We start from the raw sequence: 19,382 nt of genomic DNA on the forward strand, positions 1-19,382 counted from the left end.
TTTAAACGTTGAGCATAGTGATGTTACTCAATTAAATATCACATATATACCATGTAAAAAAGTTGTTTTAATTTAAAAAAGTAAGTGTTTGTGCTGGCTTAAAATTTTAAGTTGACTCAACTCAAATATCCACGTTTTCACGTAGTACAACTTAACATTTCATGTTGACTAAACGTAACATTTTAAGGCAGCACGAACACTTACTTTTTTAAGTTGAAACAACCTTTTTTTTACAGTGTATTTTTTTTTTTTTTAAATTTCATTAAAGAAACAAAAAAAAGAAACAAAGTCACCTACATCTCGGATGCCCTGGGGGTGAGAAGATAAACATCAAATTTTCATTTTTGAGTGAACTATCCCTTTAAGGACATTTTATTTTATTTTTGACATTATTTTCTTTTTAATTAAGCAAGCCCTAAAATATTAATTATCACCTGTTAAACAGACACTTTAATAAAATTGTAATATTTAAAAATGTTTAAATTAGTGCTGTCAAACGATTAATCGCAGTTAATCGCATCCAAAATAAATGTTTTTGTTTACATAATATATTTGTGTATACTGTGTATATTTAGTCTGGATATATAAATACATACACATGCATGTATATATTTAAGAAAATATGTTATGTTTATAAATTTAATATATTTATATATAATATTAACTATATGAATAAAAATATACATGCAAATACAAGTAAAAATTTTCAAAATATGTACTGTATGTGTGTGTATTTATATATACATAATAAATATACACAGTACACACACACAAAAACTTTTATTTTAGATGCAATTAATCGCGATTAATTGTTTGATGGCACTAGTTTAAATAGTATTTCTCCCCTTTTCCCTTTATTATTAGCACTCACCTATGAAAAAAAGCTTATCTTGAAAGGCTTCTTTGTTCTAAGGGCTTTTAAAAATCATCACATAATCACTGAATTTTTCATACTAACTTTTGTAGGAGGCCAAAGGCAATACTTCCCCCTGCTGTTTTGGAGGATGTGTGAATAGACATCAAAACACAGCATAAAGTCTAGCTCTCGGCAGCAGTTGTACTAAAGCCCTTGATCTTCCTTGATCTTTGAGTCTCTCTCTCCCCCTTCATCCAACATCTGTCTTTTTCTTTTCTCAACAGACTTGATGGTTCCTTCTATGAGATCATGTGGGTGGACTTCGAGATTGACAATTTCATCAACCTGCGGTCGTCACAGTCCATCCGCTGGCAGATAGAGTATCCCTCCACCGGAGCGTCTGCCGAAGTCATCTCCACCATCTACATCAGCCAGAGAGACCTACAGGGTATCGTACCCATCGCCGAGGTGAGAGCGCACCAGTCACACATTTTATTTTATTTTATTATTATTTATTTTTTAACCGATTTTTTAAGTCACAGTAAGTCTCCTCTCTAGCCAGAGTCTCATTTTATTTTATACTGTTATTTCCATTTACAGTTCTTACAGTTCAGTCCAATTCCATTAATTGTCATATTTTATGATTCATGTACGAAATTTTCATGACAGTAGGCAAACCTACAATAAATTTTATTTTATTTTATTTATTATTTTATTTTATTTTGTTACTTTTTATTTAATTTTAAAGTCAAATTAAGTCCCCATTAAGTCCCCTCTCTAGCCAGAGTCTAATTTAATGAAACTCTTATTTTCATTAATTTCATAATATTTTATGATTCGTTTACATCATTTTCATGATGGTAAGCGAACCTACAACATATTTTATTTTATTTTATTTTATTTTTTATTTACTTTTTTTTTTTTTTTTAAGTCACAGTAAGTCCCTTCTCTAGCTGGGGACTCATTTAATGAAACTGTTATTTTCAGAAATTTTCATAATATTTTATGATTCATTTACATCATTTTATTTTATTTTATTTTATTTTATTTGCACCTTTTTATTTTTAAGTCATATTTACTCCCTTCTCTAACAGGAGTTTACTATTTAATAAAACTCAAGTACCTTTTAGAATTTTGACTGAGTGTACAGTTCAGTCCACTTTTTGACAAGAACGGCCCATTTACAATGGTTCAGTTTGACTGACATGCTAAGCAACCGACCACAGTATGTTGTGGTTTTATATGCCATTTAGGGCCGGGCAGGTCTGCATTTGATGAAATTGTATAAAGATCATCCACCTGAACTGTGTTTTAGGCAGGTTGGGATTAAACTCTATAGGGATTTGACTTTTTAAGTCTTTCAGTCTTCCTGACACGCAGCCTCCTGTGGTTCAGAGTGATATGAACAACAATACTTTGTCATGTCAGAACCATAGGACACAAGGAACGCTTATAGCAAATAGACAGCAGCAGCTATCTCAGTGCTTTCTAAAACACAGCATGAGCAGTCAATAGTGAAGATAAAAGAGCAAAAAAGATGTGTGGTCCAACATTGAGGAATGTTATAATATAATGCAGTATAATGCTGGCTTTTTTGACTGCACTACTTACAGATTTAGGAAATTTTAATTTATCCTCATCTATTTTTTTTTTATTTATGTGTTTACATTTTGGTACTTTTTCTTGATTAGATATTGTTTAATTGACTGGAAATATGCAGACAAACAACGTCAAGACATCAACACATGCAAACCACTAAGCCTATACATAAGTGTGTGTGTGTGTGTTTTTTTGTTTTTTTTAATTCACCCTCATATTTTGACCTTCTGCTAGGTCAGGTCATGTGTTCCTCTCCCGCTGTTTGCAGCTCCATGATACATGTGCCTCCAGCAGGGGGGAGAGGTGACTCTCACAGCCCCAATCCCGGGCTCTCCTGCTGGGGTACATGATTCCAGCTCACTCCCATCAGCTCGCTCTCGCCATGGAGCCTCTCACAGTGTTAAATGGCTGTTTCCACTGCGGGGGGAAAGTCATAGATACTGAAGCGGGAGCATATCTACAATCTTCCTTTACACACATTTATTTGGAAGGAAATGAATACTTTTATACCTTCATTCAGTGATTCTAATCCAAATAAATGTTGGTCTTTAAAACTTTTTATTCATCAATGAATCTAGAAAAAAAAAATTAGGACCTTTTCACCAAAAAATATCATTTAGCACATCTTTTCCTGTTTCTTGAGCATCAATTAGCATATTAGAATGATTCCTGAAACATCATCTGAAACAATATTCACAATATTAATGTTTTACTGGATTTTTGATCATATAAATTCAGAATTGGTGAGCATAAGGGAATAAAAGACTTCATTCAGAAACATTTAAAAAAAATTGTTCTTGCATATAAGAGACGTATATTAGTGCTGTCAATCGAGAAAAAAATAAAATAAGTAATCACATTTTTTTCTGAAATTAATTGCAAATAAATCCTGATTAATCCCATGTAACATTTACAGTTGAAGTCAAAATTTTACACACACCTTGCAGAATCTGCAAAATGTTACATTATTTTATCAAAATAAAAGGATCATACAATATGCATTTTATTTTTGGAAAAAAATATTTTTGTATATTTTTTGTTGAATTTGAAGATCAAGGTAAACTTAACTTTTGTCTTCTGGGAAACATGTAAGTATCTTCTGTAGCTTCTGAAGGGCAGTACTAAATGAAAAATATATGATATTTAAGTAAAATAAGAAAAATGTACACATCTTCATTCTTTTCAAAACTTTTCACCCCCCGACTCTTTATGCATCGTGTGTCCTTATGAAGCATTAGTGAGCGTTTAAACCTTCTGTAATAGTTGCATATGAGTCCCTCAGTTGTCCTCAGTGTGAAATGATGCATCTCAAAATCATACAGTCATTGTTGGAGAGGGTTCAAATACACAAAAATGCTGAAAACCAAAGAATTTGTGGAACCTGAAGAATTTTTCTAAAGAACAGCAGGCAGCAACTCTTCAGGACAAAGGACTCATGAACAACACAGAATTAAAAATCAAGTGTATGTAAACTTGTATGTAAACAGGGTCATTTGTATAAATTCAACTATTATTTTCTCTTGTGGACTATATGTAAATGTTTTTTTTATGTGAAATATTTTATTCAGGTCAGTACTAAATAAAAAATAGCATGCATTTTGTATGATTCCTCTTATTTTGGTCAAATAATTAACATTTTGCAGATTCTGCAAGGTGTACGTAAACTTTTGACTTCAACTGTATATATGTAGACATACGTATGTGTGTGCATATATCTACAGTAAAAATAGACAAGTGTTATTATTTTATATAATCTTTCTTTCCTTCCCTTCATCATTCACTCTGCGACACATCCACAGTGACATCCAGTCCAAACCTTTTAAAGTTAGAGCTTGTTAGAGTCCCTGAGTACCTGTCAGCAAAGACAGACAGAGACACCTGACATCAGAGACGTCCAGGCAGAAAAGGTCAGAAGATGAAAGACGGCCCATACTGGAGTCCTGGACTTCCTGTGAAAGTGGCCCACTGTTCATTAACGAAACACGCACACACACAGCTAAAGTCCAAAACAAAAAAGATAAGTAAAAGCAGGAGAAAATATGAGGTACATGGTGCGATAAAGGTTAGTAATGTTTTTGTAGAAAATTGAGTTTATACATCAGTGGCGGTAAGTAATAAACTGTACCGCAAACGTAATTTAATTTCTACATCAAAAACTCGCTTCCAAACCCATCCTGTGTCTATTTACCACATAAATAAATTCTTAACAGGACGTATTTGCGCTCAGAGTAGCTTTTAGTACTCTGCGAGTTCCAGTAGAGATACGACCTATTAACAGTAATTTGCCTTGCTCTGTAGATGCTATTTTACCCACAATAAGTATGTACTGAAAGAGGCTATTTCGCCCCTCTCCTCTCTTTGGTGTTGAAAGCCAGTTATAAATTGGATCAGTGTGGCTCTTTCCTTACATCTGAGGTGCTGTGTAATTCTGCTTTGGGCTTGTTAGAGTGTTTTAAGCCCCAGACGGTGATACCTCCAGGCCATTTTCTTAGCTTTTCCCCATCTCCCCCTCTCTCTCTCGTACATTCTCACCTTTCCTTCTATATGTGTTCAATATATGACCCCTCTATCTTATATTTCTTGCTATGCGTATATGTGTGTGTGTGTGTGTTTCCTCACCGTTCGAGTCGGTCCCAGCGGAATGAGCAGAAGCAGTTGAGTGTCTGTGCAGTAATTAATTCTTAATTTGAACACTTGTTTATCTTTGTTGTTTGAAGATTCCAATGAGTTGCTGAAATACCCAGCGGGCCGTGTAGCTACGAGAGGGGCGGGGCTTTCAGCTGCGCGCCTTAATACCAGTCTGCCTGCGTTTGTTTACATTAGGGAAAGATAGCGAGAGTGGGCAAGTGAGCAAGCGAGCGAGAGAGAGAGAGCGCGATGGTTAATAGCGGCCGTATTTGAAATTACAAATTTGCACGGCGATGAACCGTTGCTATGGAGAGATGGGCAAAGAGAAGACTTTAAATGAATTGCTTATGCAGTATTGTGGTTTATTTCGATTACTGTTTCATGTTGTGTAAATGATTAATGACTTATAGCACTGGAAATGTATGGAAAGATATGAATACAATCACAGCATGAGTGATTGAGGGGGTTGGATGTGTTTCATGAGGAATTAGGGCTGTAGAGAAGTCTTCAGAAATGCGGAGGCATCCTTTTGTCTGTGTGTAAATGTAAATTTGTTGTTCATTTAGATTTGATATTTGTACAGTTTCTATATGGCACATGGGACAGAATTTTACCTTATGTAAAACTTACATACTATATTACAAAATTTGTATCATAAAAAATGTATAATATATACATTTATTTAACCTTTCAGAAAAAATGCTGATAGCATTAATAGAAAATACAGTATTTAATTAACTAATGTTGATTTTCAAAACTCCTACACATTTTCTTCTACATGACTCTAACAACTCTAATGTGTTTTTACAATTTTATTGGTGTTAGCAATTATTACACTTATTTATTTGCTTGGTAGTGCTACAGTGATATAATTGCATTTAGAAGTATGAATAAATAACACAATTGTGTCTGTTTTTCTTTGTTTCAGACAAAAATGGCAGTGTTTTATGGAAAGGTCAAGAAGTGCAAAGTTAGCTGTTTTAATTGACTATATTGAGAAAAAATATTCAGTCTTTTTTTGCTGTTATGAGCAATATTGAAGGACCTGTGTTAATAATTCATTATATTTTCTATTTGAGTTGCAAGTGTATTTAAATATCAGATAATTCTAGAAATAATGCTTAAGAAAAACTGTATCTCAGGCCTTTCTATGATGGTACAGAGTTGTTATTCCATTCCATGTCATTTCTAAAATTTATTTTACTTTAAACTGTGTTGTTATTACAGCTATTTTGTACAAACTGTTTGTAGCAGTAGCCAAAAATACATTGTTTGTACATTCTTTTGTGCCAAAAATCATTAGGATATTAAGTAAAGATACTACCGTAAATATATCAAAACGTAATTTTTGATGAGTAATATGCATTGCTAAGAACGAATTACTGTTACAATGCCATTACCATTACTGACAATAAAATGTGGTGTTACTATAATTCATTATAATATTATAATAATTTTATTTTTCAGTTCATCTGAGTGGATGCGCAGTATACCTGTACTTGACGAACCGTAAACTCTAGTGTAAAGGCACACGACTAGCCACCGCTTTGTCTCACACACACGCAAAGAAAGATACAGAGCGAGAGAGTCTTATATACCATGCAGAATTGACGCGTTATATGTAAATGATATTCTTTGCTGTATTTTCCTGTCAGAATAACAGAGTTCCTTTGGAATTCTTCAGCTTTTAAGAACTGACGGTTTCTCCAGTAGCGGAACTAATGCGCAAATTTCATTGGCTGGTGCTCGCTGATTATTGTCCCTGTTTTGATTTTAGCAAATCAGTTCAAGTGAACGCAGACAACGTGATTAATATTCATGAACCCAGCAGCTCATTAATCCTTGGTGTGTTTTATATTGTTATTTGTCATAGAATTCATAGTAGTTTTGTTATCTTAGTAGTATTATTTTTAGTTTTTTCCGCTAAATTACAAACAAGCTCTTGAGCACCACCACCAGTCCTAAGTTCAGCCAACATGACAAATATGCATTCAAACATGGTCATTCTAATTACTAACATATAATGCTAAATTATTATAATGTCATATTATAATGCTTGACTGACTGACGCTAAGTGTCTAATATTTTAAAATCTGTGCCATTAAGCTCATTAAGCTATATCAGATATTTAATATTAGTCTGTTTAGCAAACTAAAACTTTTATTAATTTAATTTCAGTTTCATTTAACATATTTAATTTTTTTTTTTTTTAAGTAACACAATAGTTACTTTCCCTGGTAATTAGTTACTTTTATAATGATGTAACTCAGTTGCTAACTCAGTTACTATTTGTGAGAAATAACTAGTAACTATAACTAGTTACTTTTTAAAAGTAACATGTCCAACACTGGTTATATGTTACTACCAATTCAGCTACTTATTGTAATTTTTTTTTTGTTGTTTGTTTGGACCATTAGTGAACATTTTTATTATAGTGCCATAAAGTTTGAAGAGAGAGAAGTGCATCTTAAATTATAACGAGAGTTGCCACTTTAATGGACTTGCTCACAGATCATTTCATGTCATTTTAAGTTCAGTTAGATTGGGATGAATGGTGATTTGTTTACTTGGTACTTAGTTCATTGTTTTCCATCAGTTGGACCTTTTCAGGCAGATTTGCAGAAAGGTTGCAAACTTGATAAGAGAGCCATTATCTCACTGACAAGGTAATCAGCCAATCGCAAGTGACGTGGACATCCTTTCACATATTTTGCCGTTACACCAGTCACATTTAGGTCACGCTTTAGAGCTTCAGTGAATGTTTCAGCCTGAAATGAATGGTTTTGTTCGGGTTTTTGTACTGTTGATTATTTTCTCATCGCTCTGCTTTACTTTCCTCCTTGGATGAAACACCTCAGAGAGAACGACGGGCCTGTAGCAGCGGCTGCACCTACTGGGATTGGTGCTTTTAATGTAATTAAAGACAGGAAATTTAAACATTGTCCTGCCTGAAGCAGTTCATTTGGGCCATTACCTTTCATTTCTCAACCGTACCTTCTTAAAAATTTTTGCGCACACGTACAACACACCGTATTCGTGTCTCTGTATCTCTGTTCGTCTTCCTCATTAGCTTACTTTGAGCAAGGTTGAGAAGCGAGAAAGAAAGCAAAAAGCAAAAGAGAGAGTTAGGGAGCGAGAGGAGAGAAAGAGAGAGAGCAGTCTTGTCTATATTTATCACAGGCGGTACATGGAGCTGCCATGCCTAGTTTTAATAATACGGTATGATGAATGGATGTTTCCCACAGGTCAAAGAAAGAGTGGAGGGAACAGTGGCGTCGGAAAAAGAAAGTCCTAAAACGAGGGCCTAAATGGTGATGTTTTGCATTTTTTCCGGGGTGTTTAATAGTCCGACTCTCCCTTTGTGTTTCTGAATAAGACAGAGCATCGCATTCCGAGGGCCAGGAAGACGGCGACTCCAGGGACCGGAGCCCCTAACAGGCCTAACGGAGGCGCACAGTCCACTGAGGGCTTTGATCACTGTTCTATTCATTGTTGCCTTGCCAACTTAGATTTATCACTCCCTCTTCAGGGGCCGTTTCATGCTGTAAATACGATCAGCAACGTAAAAACAAAATAAAATATAGCCCATAAGGAACTAAATGCAATCGATAGCTAAGGTGTGAGCAAAACAAAGTAATCAAATGAAGAAATAGGTAGTGTTTTCTTTTTGGAAGAGGGAGATTCTTCAGGATGCCAAAAACACTGCAGGGAAAATCTATAGGAAGGCATTTATAGGGAAAGCCATTCTGATCGTTCTTGAATGGTACGAAAGATAGTTTATTAAAGAACAATAATGATAACTACAACAACTGCCAGATCCTGTGTGACAGGAGTTTTTAAATGCTATTTTTCACTTTGCACTTTTCTTTTCTTAATTGCTGTTTCTCACCCACTCTATGAAAATGATGACTTTGGGGGTCATTCACAAAGAATGTGATTTTTCATTACACTGCGCTACTTTTCCATTATTTTTTCTATGTAAACATGCTAGACAGATATGTTTTAGCATTGTCTTCTGTCTTTTGCATCATCTCTAATGCATGAAACGGCATTCTGAAAACATAGCATTCAAGTTAATGCGTTCAACTTTTAAAAAATGAATATCTTGAGAGCTTGTTTTCTCTCCCATTCCACTGTCTGCATTTTGCATTTTTCAAAGCAAAAATGCAATCTGTTTGAATGAGCCTTTAGAGTATTTTTTTAAGACTTGTAGATGCTTTGTTCTGAAACAGGAACGAGTTTACGTGTTTTTTTTTTTTTTTTTTTTTTTGAGTTTTTTGTTTTGTTTTGGTTTTGTTTTTTTGACCAAAGAGCCATCCCCCATAATTTTTATTATTATTAAAATTTAATTTTAAATTTAAGTTTTGTATAAGATTTTTTCCCCATCAAGTTTACGTTTTATATAAAATAAAATAAAATAATTATTCAAATTTAAATTATATTTTTAAATGTACAGGAATTTTGTATGAGATTTTTTTTTTCCGCTGACTTCAGAATTCAGAGTTCATTGAGTTTCCATTTAGATCAGGGGTCAGGAAACTTTTTGACCAAAGAGCCATTTTCCACCCTTTTTTACCTAATGCAATTTTCCACAAAATAAAATAAAATAAAATAAAATAAAATAATTATTATTATTTTATTATTAGTAGTATTTATTTAGTATTATTATATTAATTATTAGATTATATATAGATTAAAAAAGATTATTATTACTATTATTATTTTAAAAAAAGAAATAACATTTTGAATTTACAGAAATTTTGTATAAGATTCTTTTTTTTTTCATTAAGTTGCATGTCAACAAAGAACATCAAAATTATGGTATTGCTGTGTGATTTTAATTTTTTGATTCAACATAAGAACTGACTAGAAAGATGGGACAGTCCAAAATCATCATTTTAAAGGGGCGGTACAGACAGTTTAAAACTAGCTGCTTTTTATGCTACATTGCTTTTGTTTTAATGTTTCTTTAACATTTGTAATTGTTCTCTCTCTAACATAAGTTATGTGTCTTATGAATTGAAAGTCCTTGAATTGGATCAGGCGCCAGGTTTCAAATTCGGATCAGTATCCAGGATCACTATCCAAATTTGGATGTTGTTGTTTTTTTTACCAAAGAGCCATTTCTCCCCCTTTAATAAAATAAAATAAAATAAAATAAAACAAAACAAAAAGCCATTTTTGTTCCTTTTTTTGGCTAATGCGTTTTTCCAAAAATAAAAAAAATAAAAATAAATGTATTGTTATTATAATTATTAGATTATATATAGATAAAAAAGATTCTTATTATTATTATTTAAAAAATAAATTACATTTTTAATTTACAGAAATTTTCTATAAGATTTTATTTTCATTGAGTTGCATGTTAACAATCAAAACATCAAAATTCTGCCACTGCTGTTTTATTAAAATTTTTTGATTTAACATAAGCGGGGGTGCCCAAACTCAGTCCTGAAGGGCCGGTGTCTTGCAGAGTTTAGCTCCAACCCCAATTAGACACACTTCAGCCACCTAATCAAGCTCTAAATAAGCATACTAAAAACTTCCCGGCAGGTGTGTTGAGGCAAGTTGGAGCTAAACTCTGCAGGACACCGGCCCTCCAGGACCAAGTTTGGACACCCCTGGACTAGAAAGAGGTGACAGTCCAAAATCAGCATTTTAAAGGAGCAGACATCTGTTAAAACTAAAACACGAGTTATGTGCCTTCATTGCTATAACAAAAAGTCATTAAATCTAGGGAAAATGTACACTATTATTTATCAAGATACTTATTTCTTGACTAAGGACTCTAAAGTTCCAGCGAGTGTGTCAGGATGACATCGATAAATGTAGGCCACATATACGCTCACACCCGCAAATTTTATAAGCATTTAGAGGCTAATTCTTCAAAAGGCAAAGAAATGGAGCCAAGAGTCACACCGTAAAGAAAAGAGCACATGCTTATTCCGTGTGTCAGAGAAAAGAGTTAAAGCGGAGAGCAAACACACACACACACACAGAGCCTAATGTACTGACTCACCTGGATATTACGGCGTGGTTAGTGGAATCATTACGCACTGGAGGGTCATGAGGCTCACACACACACATAGACAGCACAAAAACGGTTTGGAGAAAGGTTTTCTGTGTTTCTGGCCCTATTAGAGGGCCTGTAATTCAGAGTGTCGTGAAGCTAATTGTCAATTACATCTGATCCATCAGTCTCAGTGCCAGAGCTGCCAAGACCTGCCAAGATGCTCTTGTCGTATCGAGCTCTACTTCTACTTCTTCTTTCTCATTCTCCTCTTCCTTTCCTCTTCCACCTCTGAGCTCTTCACCTCTAGAGCTTTCCGAGCGCTCTCCTTCAAAGCAGGGCCATTGCACAGCAATTTGGCTCGGTGAAATGGAATTGTGTGCGTGTCCGTTAGAGAGAAACTCAGACAGAGAGAATGATTTGCTAGAAATCGCTGCCTATCCGTATTTGTATTCTGCACATAAATCCAAAAAGCGAGGGCAGAGTTCTTTAGTGTTTTGCTTGATAAGGCTTGTCGGGAGAACAAAAGTAGGTTGTATTAGCGATTCATCTGAAAAAAAACGACTATCACTTTGCATCCCGCTAATGCTAATGGTATGTGTATGCTCTGTTTTTTGTTCTCTGTGAACTCCTGTTTTCCTGTTTACCTCACTTCTTTACATCTGACTTCCTCAGCCCTGCTGGAAGAAACGCGAGGTACATTAAAGCATTTAAAGCTGAATTTGTGTGAGGCGTCGTGCTCGGCGGGGACCCGAGCGTCCGCTCTCCCTTCGCGTGTTTAATGGGTTTGCATTAAATCTCTGCTAAGTGCCTCCACCAATTTACCTCTCACAGCTTATCAATGGGAAACTAGAAAGAGAAGTGAATAACAGAAAAAAGCACAGAGGATGTCTTTTAGAGCAGTTTTAGAAGGTAATTATATTTAAAATGTTTGTATATACATGTTTCAATTTGATCAGCTATAATACGCATTTAGGAGGAGAGCGAGATGGTGGCAGAAGTGTCTTTTGATTACAGTGTCTGTGTTTGTGTGTTAAGGGTCCACGCTTGTTAGATGAAACGTGAATGTTAGACAGTGTGAAATATTGATGCTCAATGTCTCCCTGCTGTGCCCCAAATGATTTTAAGTTTGGCAGCGTCAGCCGTTCCACTCCCCTGAATTATACCTCAGTGTCACATTACTTTTCAAAATGAATTTTTTGGAATGTATTATTTTATTTTACTTTATTTTATTATTATTTTTTATTTTTTTATTTTATTTATATTTTTTTATTACTGTGGTCTTCAGTGTCACATGATCCTTCAGAAATAATTTAAATATATGGTACTCAAGAAACAATTGTTGTTATCAGTTATGAAATCACTGACTTTTTTTCAGGATTCTTTGATGAATAGAAAGATGTTTAAAAAAAAAACTTTTTTGTTGTAGAACTATTTTGTAACATTATACACTACCAATCAAAAGTTTTTGAACAGTTAGATTTTTAATGTTTTTCAAATAAGTCTCTTCTGCTCACCAAGTCTGCATTTCTGCATTTTTTTTATCCAAAGTACAGCAAAAACAGTACAATTTTGAAATATTTTTACTATTTAAAATAACTGTTTTCTATTTGAATATATTTTAAAATGTCATTTATGCCTGTGATTTCAAAGCTGAATTTTCAGCATTATTACTCCAGTCTTCGGTATCACATGATCATTCTAATATGCTGATTTTCTGTTCAAGAAACATTTATTATTATTATCAATATTTAAAACAAGTTGAAAATTTTTTTTAGGATTGTTTGATTAATAGAAAGATCCAGAGATCAGCATTTATCTGAAATAAAAAGCTTTTGTAACATTATACACTATACCATTCAAAAGCTTGGAGGCACTATATATATATTTTTTTTGGGGGGAAAATCAATTATAGAAATTAATAATATTAATAATATTAATAACATTTAGCAAGTATGCTTTAAATTAATCAAAAGTGATTATAAAGACATTTATAATGTTACAAAATAAGATCATCAATAAAACCTGTAAAAATTCTACTCATGTTTTTAACATAATAATAATAATAATAATAATAATAAATGTTTTTGATTAGTAAATCAGAATATTAGAATGATTTCTGAAGGATCATGTGACTGGAGTAATGATGCTAAAATTCAGCTTTGAAATCAAAGGAATAAATTACATGCTGAAATGTATTTGAATAGAAAACAGTTATTTTAAATAGTAAAAATATTTCAAAATGTCATTGTTTTTTCTGTACTTCAAAACTTACTGTTCAAAAACTTTTTAATGGTTGGTAGTGTAAATGTCTTTACTTTTACTTATGATGGATTTAATGCATCCTTGCTAAATACGGAAATTAATTTTTATTAAAAAAAGTCGAACTGATCCCAAACTTGTGAACAGCAGTGTAGTACAACAAGTAATGAACAGCAGACAAGGAGTGGCAAAAAATGAATGTAATAAAGCTGTCTCTAGGGCCTGATAAAGTCTCCAGCCTGATAAAGACCTATGTGGTTTTTGAAATGTTGCTTTATTTCTAAAAAGTTATAAGAGATGTAGTTATTGCATGCAAACTGAATCAGAGAGACGAACTCCAATTATTGGTGTAAGACTACCGTTCACAAAAAAAAGAAAGGCTTAGGCAGCTAACGGTAGCGCAGAAGTCACATTTCTTTCCGTATACCATAATTAGTTACTTTTTACGTAACAGTAGCTAACGTTTGCCCAACACTGATTAGCACATTCAGGAAATCAACTGAACCGCAGAAATGTGGGACACAGGACTTAGCGACTCCGCTTGTCAACAATAAGCCTTTGAAATTGTGAGACGGGAATGCAGCCGCATACAATGGTTATGAAAGACATCTCCTAATTGGATGCTGACATGCTCAAGTGAGCTGTGTGATACAGGAGGAGAAATGTAATGAATCTGCTAATTAGAGGTTAACTTGAAGTGTGCGTACAGCTGTCAAAAGAGTGTTTAGTTTTATGCTGATGACCACATGCAACTCCTCCCACTTGTTTATCCAGCCATTATGCGTCATTTCTCATGTTTATTGTTAGTTTTGCTTGAAGCCTCATGCCTCGTAGTCTGATTTTTGGCACAGGCTTTGCTTACTTGCTAGCGTGTGTAGATTGTTGTCGTAATTATTCAGTTTCTTTAAGGGTGAGGGCAGTATAGGAGTTAATTGTTTTCTGCTGTGACCTGCACATTTCACCAGCACGGTCGCATTTACAAGCTTGTATTTCAAAGCTTAATTACGGTCATTTACGAGCTGACATCGAGGCCTTGGAGGTGAACTGTGTAGCTAGATGTTTGTGACCTCCCTGATTTTATGGCTGTTTAGCTTTGTATTAAATACAAGATGAAAGCCATTGCATTTATAGCAGGTGCACAGCACTGATAATGACAGCCAGCGGTGATGTACTTAGACACAGTGCATTGTGGGGGATCAGGTGACACTTCAGCCTCCCGTTGGGAGTCTGTTTATTTTCATTCGAGTTTCGGCTTCCAAGTTTGAAGTTACGAATAATTGGATAGTTTCTCTTACAAAGCAACAAAATGACCTGTCATTGTAATTACACTGACATTTACTGCAACCTCTTTCTGTACCAACCTGCCTTACCGGAGTGGCATTCACACCCTCCTGCTCCAGTTCTCTGAAGGTCAATAACCCCCAAAATCCAAATTGCACCGGATCGAATCGTCTGGCATCGGAATCACCCGGACATGACGCCATAAAATAATTAGAGGCATGTATCGATAGTTCCTAAAGTGTTAATGTGCCTTAATTGAGTTCTATTTTTAGTGCACATGCTCTCCCTCCACTGTTTAAATGGGAGGAGAGCGCTTTACGTGGTTTCCTGTTAAATCCATATTGACAGAGGCAAATGTAGACCATTATCCTCAGATCTTTAATTAGTGGTAAGCACCACTATTTTTTCAAAACCCCTAGTATTAAACTACATGTGCTTCAGGCATTAATGATACCTCAAATTATGCAGCTTGTTGAGAAATTCTTGTCTGTGCTTTTTCTTTTCTAAGCAATTGCACTTAAAATCTCAGAGTATCTCAGGATGCAATAAACTGATCAGTCTTAAAAACACAGTTATAGTGTTACAAAGAGCGTTTGAATTTAACTTTTTCTCTCACCAGCCAATTCGGCTGCAAAATTTGTAAGTTACCGGCCATTCATAACTCCTACAAGCCCAAAAAAATTACTGAAATAAACCAACAGCTTGTGTCCACACTGAATGTGACAAAGTGGGTGTTGCAAATCACTTGAACTTTGTGTCAGTACGTCATAGACAGCACAGCATCACTGATCATAACGGGTTCTATTGGGTACATGTCGAACGTCACCTGTCCAAACCCGGCAAACAGGTCTCATCGCTTCCGCTTGTCGGAGAACGTATTAATAGCAGTATTAAATAATAGCGATATCAATGGACTTTTAAGATAAACGGTTAAATTAGCTAGCTGTTTTTATTGTTGTCATTTTATTAGACTTTTATATATAAATGTTAGTGAAAATAGTTAAAAAAAACCTTTTATATATGAATCCACATATGTGATGGACATTGGTTATGGTTATCTTTAGTGTCTATTTTGAAGGCATCTTGAGTAAAACAGCTTCATATTTAACGAGGCATATGCAAATAGGTGAACCGGAAGCAACGAGACCTGGTTAGCAGAATACGGAAGTCTGTTGTATTTTCTCGGCGCGGTTTGCGTCCGCTAGGGCTGTCATGATAACCTCAAAATTGCAATACCACGCTATCGACAAACGTAATCGCAGATGAATGTCTCTTGTCCAATCAGATTCGAGGATCAGCACTGACTGATATGTATATATAGGCTAACAATAGCCTAATTATTTTATTGTCAGGTTAATGTTCTGTTATGTGGACTGTATTTTGCCATTCTGTTCTGTTTCAACGCGATTTAGTTTTGGTTTCACTGGTTTCTGAATATGACCTCCTTACATCGTAACACATACACACAGATTCTCTGTACTGTATTTGTGCTAAATCTGGGCATATTTGACTTAAATAAACTTGCCCATGAAATTTAGTAAATATAATTTATGAAAAGTAATTTTTACTCACATTTGGCAGGTTGGCAGGTATTATTTTTAAACGCTGGTTACAGATAATTCAGAGTGTCTACACTAAGTACAAATAGCCCACCTTGTTGGCAGAGGCTATTTACGCTAACTCCACCCACCAACGTGTGGTTTCATTACATTACAATTACAAACGAGTAGCGAAGGTAGTAAAGTCTGCAGCACTGACTTTTTAATACGATCAACCCAAGTTCAAAGCCACATATCACATCAAAAAGGCATTTATTTTAAATAAAAAGAAAAGAAATAATCAAAAAGTGAAAAATAGTGTGCCTTTTAGGTGTTTATCAATTAGGGATAGGTGTAGGGAGTATGGATGCACCAATGTATCGTCTGCCAATATTCATTGGCTGATTTTTAATTAATTTAAAGTCATCGGCATATCGAAAATAGCATGCAAAGGGTCTATACCGATGGTTTCTTATTAACTGCATGGAGACAATGAGTTGCATGCCTTTTTCATAATCCAGTGTTTTCTCTGGGAAAAATAATTAAATACTTGCCAACACAAAATAAAATCTGTACAAAATATAGTTTGTCAGACGGCAAATACAAACGTGAAGCTGACTCATCCAGCGAGTGAAATGCCCGCACTCAGCTGTAAATTCGTCATAGTCGCAATGGCAATGCCTCTGGGTCAGTTTATCCAAGGATATGTCAAGAACCGCCAAGCATTAGGCCTACATTTAAGTGAAAATAAATGGCAGGTAATTTGCAGCTTCTTTTATGTTTGAAATCAGAAAAAATGGCAGGATAGTGAAAACAGATTCACATCACGCACCTGCAGCGCTTCTGTGAACGGAGAAAACAGAATAAGACTATAGGCCCACACTAAATATATTTCACTTAAATCATTAACAGATTAACTGAACGAAAGAATAAATTGTGCTGAGTTTTGTAAAGTTCAATTGTTGCAAAATTAACAGTTGCAGTGATCTCGTTGGCACATTACACGCACACAGAATATTTTTCCTAACTTGACATCACAGCCTGTTTATTATGAAAATAAAATACAGTTAAAGAAACATAAAAAGTTACACTGCTCCGTCTGTAAAGTCTGTGCCGTTCAGCATGACCAGCGCCTCACTGCTGTTATAGCTTATGTGAAGGATGATGTTTTCCGTTGATAATGCGAGTGAACAAAGCCTATAGTTTACAGAATAAATAATATTTTAGCATCCAGATACGTCATGAATATGTTAGTTTTACGTTTTTTGTTGTTGTTGTTAAAAACGGTATCTGCCAAAAAAAAAAAAGGATATTGGTGCATCCCTTTTAAATTGTAATAATATTTCACAATATTACTATTTTACTGTATTTTTATCAAACAAATGTAGCAGCGAGGCTTTAGAGCGTTAGAGGCTTCTTTCAAAAAGGTGAAATCTTAAACACCACACTTTTAAACAGTAGTGTAAACGTCTATTTCATATCATTCTACACAAGAATTAAAATGATGCGAATTCTGATTCAATTCAGAACTTGATAGAATCTCTTGTTTAATTCTGCTTTCATGGTCTCTCCTGCCTTGTGCTACTTGTTCTGTCCCGATGTGCTACAGATACAGCTCTGCGGTGGGGAATCTACTTGGATTAGTTGAATGATGCAGGCTTATGGTCCTTCTGATGCTTTATTGATTCGGCTTTGGTCAGCCTCCGGAGAAGGCTGCTCTCTGGACTGCAGTGACGGATCCTGTTGTTTGAGGGTTTCGGTTCAGTGCGTTCTAAACCGCAGTCTGTGTGGTGAGGTCATTTGTGGTTGTCAGAGTAATTGGGCAGAGCACAGAGGTTTGAAGACACACCACATCCGCAATCAAATCTGCTGGATCGTTTTCACAATAATATTTTCAATCAGGCCATTTTTATATGCCACTTCTTGGCAATTAAAATCGCGATTTGGCTCAAAATCATTCAAATTTCACAGCTCTGAGGTTCATTAATAAAACACAGAACGCAACCCTTTCGTTCACTGCAACCAATTATAACAAAATTCGCTATCCTCTGTCCAATATCACATGTCTCCGTGCTAAAGGCATCTGATTGATGGTTTGTTATTTACTGTGGAGAAACTTCAGCCTCTGTACACAGACATTCTCAGTTTTATAGCTTTCGCGTTCGTCGCCCATTGCCCATCTGATCCAATCCTCCATCCAGCCTCTATTTAGGGGAGGAAACACGACCCATAAATCACCGCTGTGCCCACGGACACCTCTCTTCTCTTAACGCTTTGTGATATATATGGGCCCGTGCGCTGTAGCTGCCGTTATGGCAGGAGGAGCTCACGGAAAATTGGATATCAAGGCAAAAGGGAAAAACAGGAAATGGGCTTAAGGATCGCAATGTGATTGGGCCTGGGGGCAAGAGAGCAGAAATTAACATAAGACGCACAGTAGGATACTGAGATTGGCCCAGAACATGACAGCTGCATAGTAATTATTGCCCCTACTCTTTTCTCATAAATTCACAACGGGCAGTTGCTTGAACGCTGGCCCTTTTAATGGCACATTTCCCACAGCAGTCTAGGAGGTGAAAGATGTGACGTTCAGCTTCGCATTTGTTTTTTCCATACTGCTGATGGACAGAAACGCATATGTAATGAAACTTGAAATAGAGTTTATTTTCAGTGCGTTTATAAATATTTCTAATTAAACATATTGAAGCAGAGTGAACCTAGACTGGGTTATATCTTTATCTCACGCCATCTGTTTTTAGGTGAGGATTCAGTTCATAAAAAATATGAAAAACTAAAGCATTTCTCATTTGCAAGATAGTGATGATGTATTGTGGAGAAGTTCAGCCAAAATTTGTCACTCTTTCAATAGCTTTGTGTGAGAAACAGACTGGAATTAAACTCAATACATTTCTCTGCTAGCTAAACCAGGAAAGTCGAATGAGTTCAGTGAAGTTTGACTTAACAGATGCCTACAAGCTTAGTAAGATAACAGTTTTGTCCTGAATTAAATTGGATATTTAATGCCGTCATGTTTGATTTAAAGGAAGCTGTATGGCTTAATGTAACCTAAATTACATCTCTTCCTGAAATTTGTAGTAGAAAACCCATGAAAGATTTATGTTATTTAAAAAATCCACATTGTTTTACACAGTACATATATTGGACTATGTAGGATGCCATCATTTTGATTACGTCAAATGGTTGTACT

The 19,382-nt window shown here is 35.1% G+C and overlaps 1 protein-coding gene across 2 annotated transcripts in view; it reads left to right on the forward strand.

The window, feature by feature from the left end:
* Positions 1-19,382, forward strand: part of si:dkey-215k6.1 (transmembrane protein 132C) — a 245,291-nt gene that overhangs the window by 186,842 nt on the left and 39,067 nt on the right. For both annotated transcript variants that reach the window (XM_051110577.1, XM_051110578.1), the window contains one exon: positions 1,141-1,324. In XM_051110577.1, coding sequence (XP_050966534.1) covers positions 1,141-1,324 — 184 coding nt within the window. The remainder of the gene's footprint in view (positions 1-1,140; positions 1,325-19,382) is intronic.

Source organism: Labeo rohita, chromosome 5 (genome assembly GCF_022985175.1).
Source record: "Labeo rohita strain BAU-BD-2019 chromosome 5, IGBB_LRoh.1.0, whole genome shotgun sequence".
Classification (NCBI taxonomy): domain Eukaryota; kingdom Metazoa; phylum Chordata; class Actinopteri; order Cypriniformes; family Cyprinidae; genus Labeo; species Labeo rohita.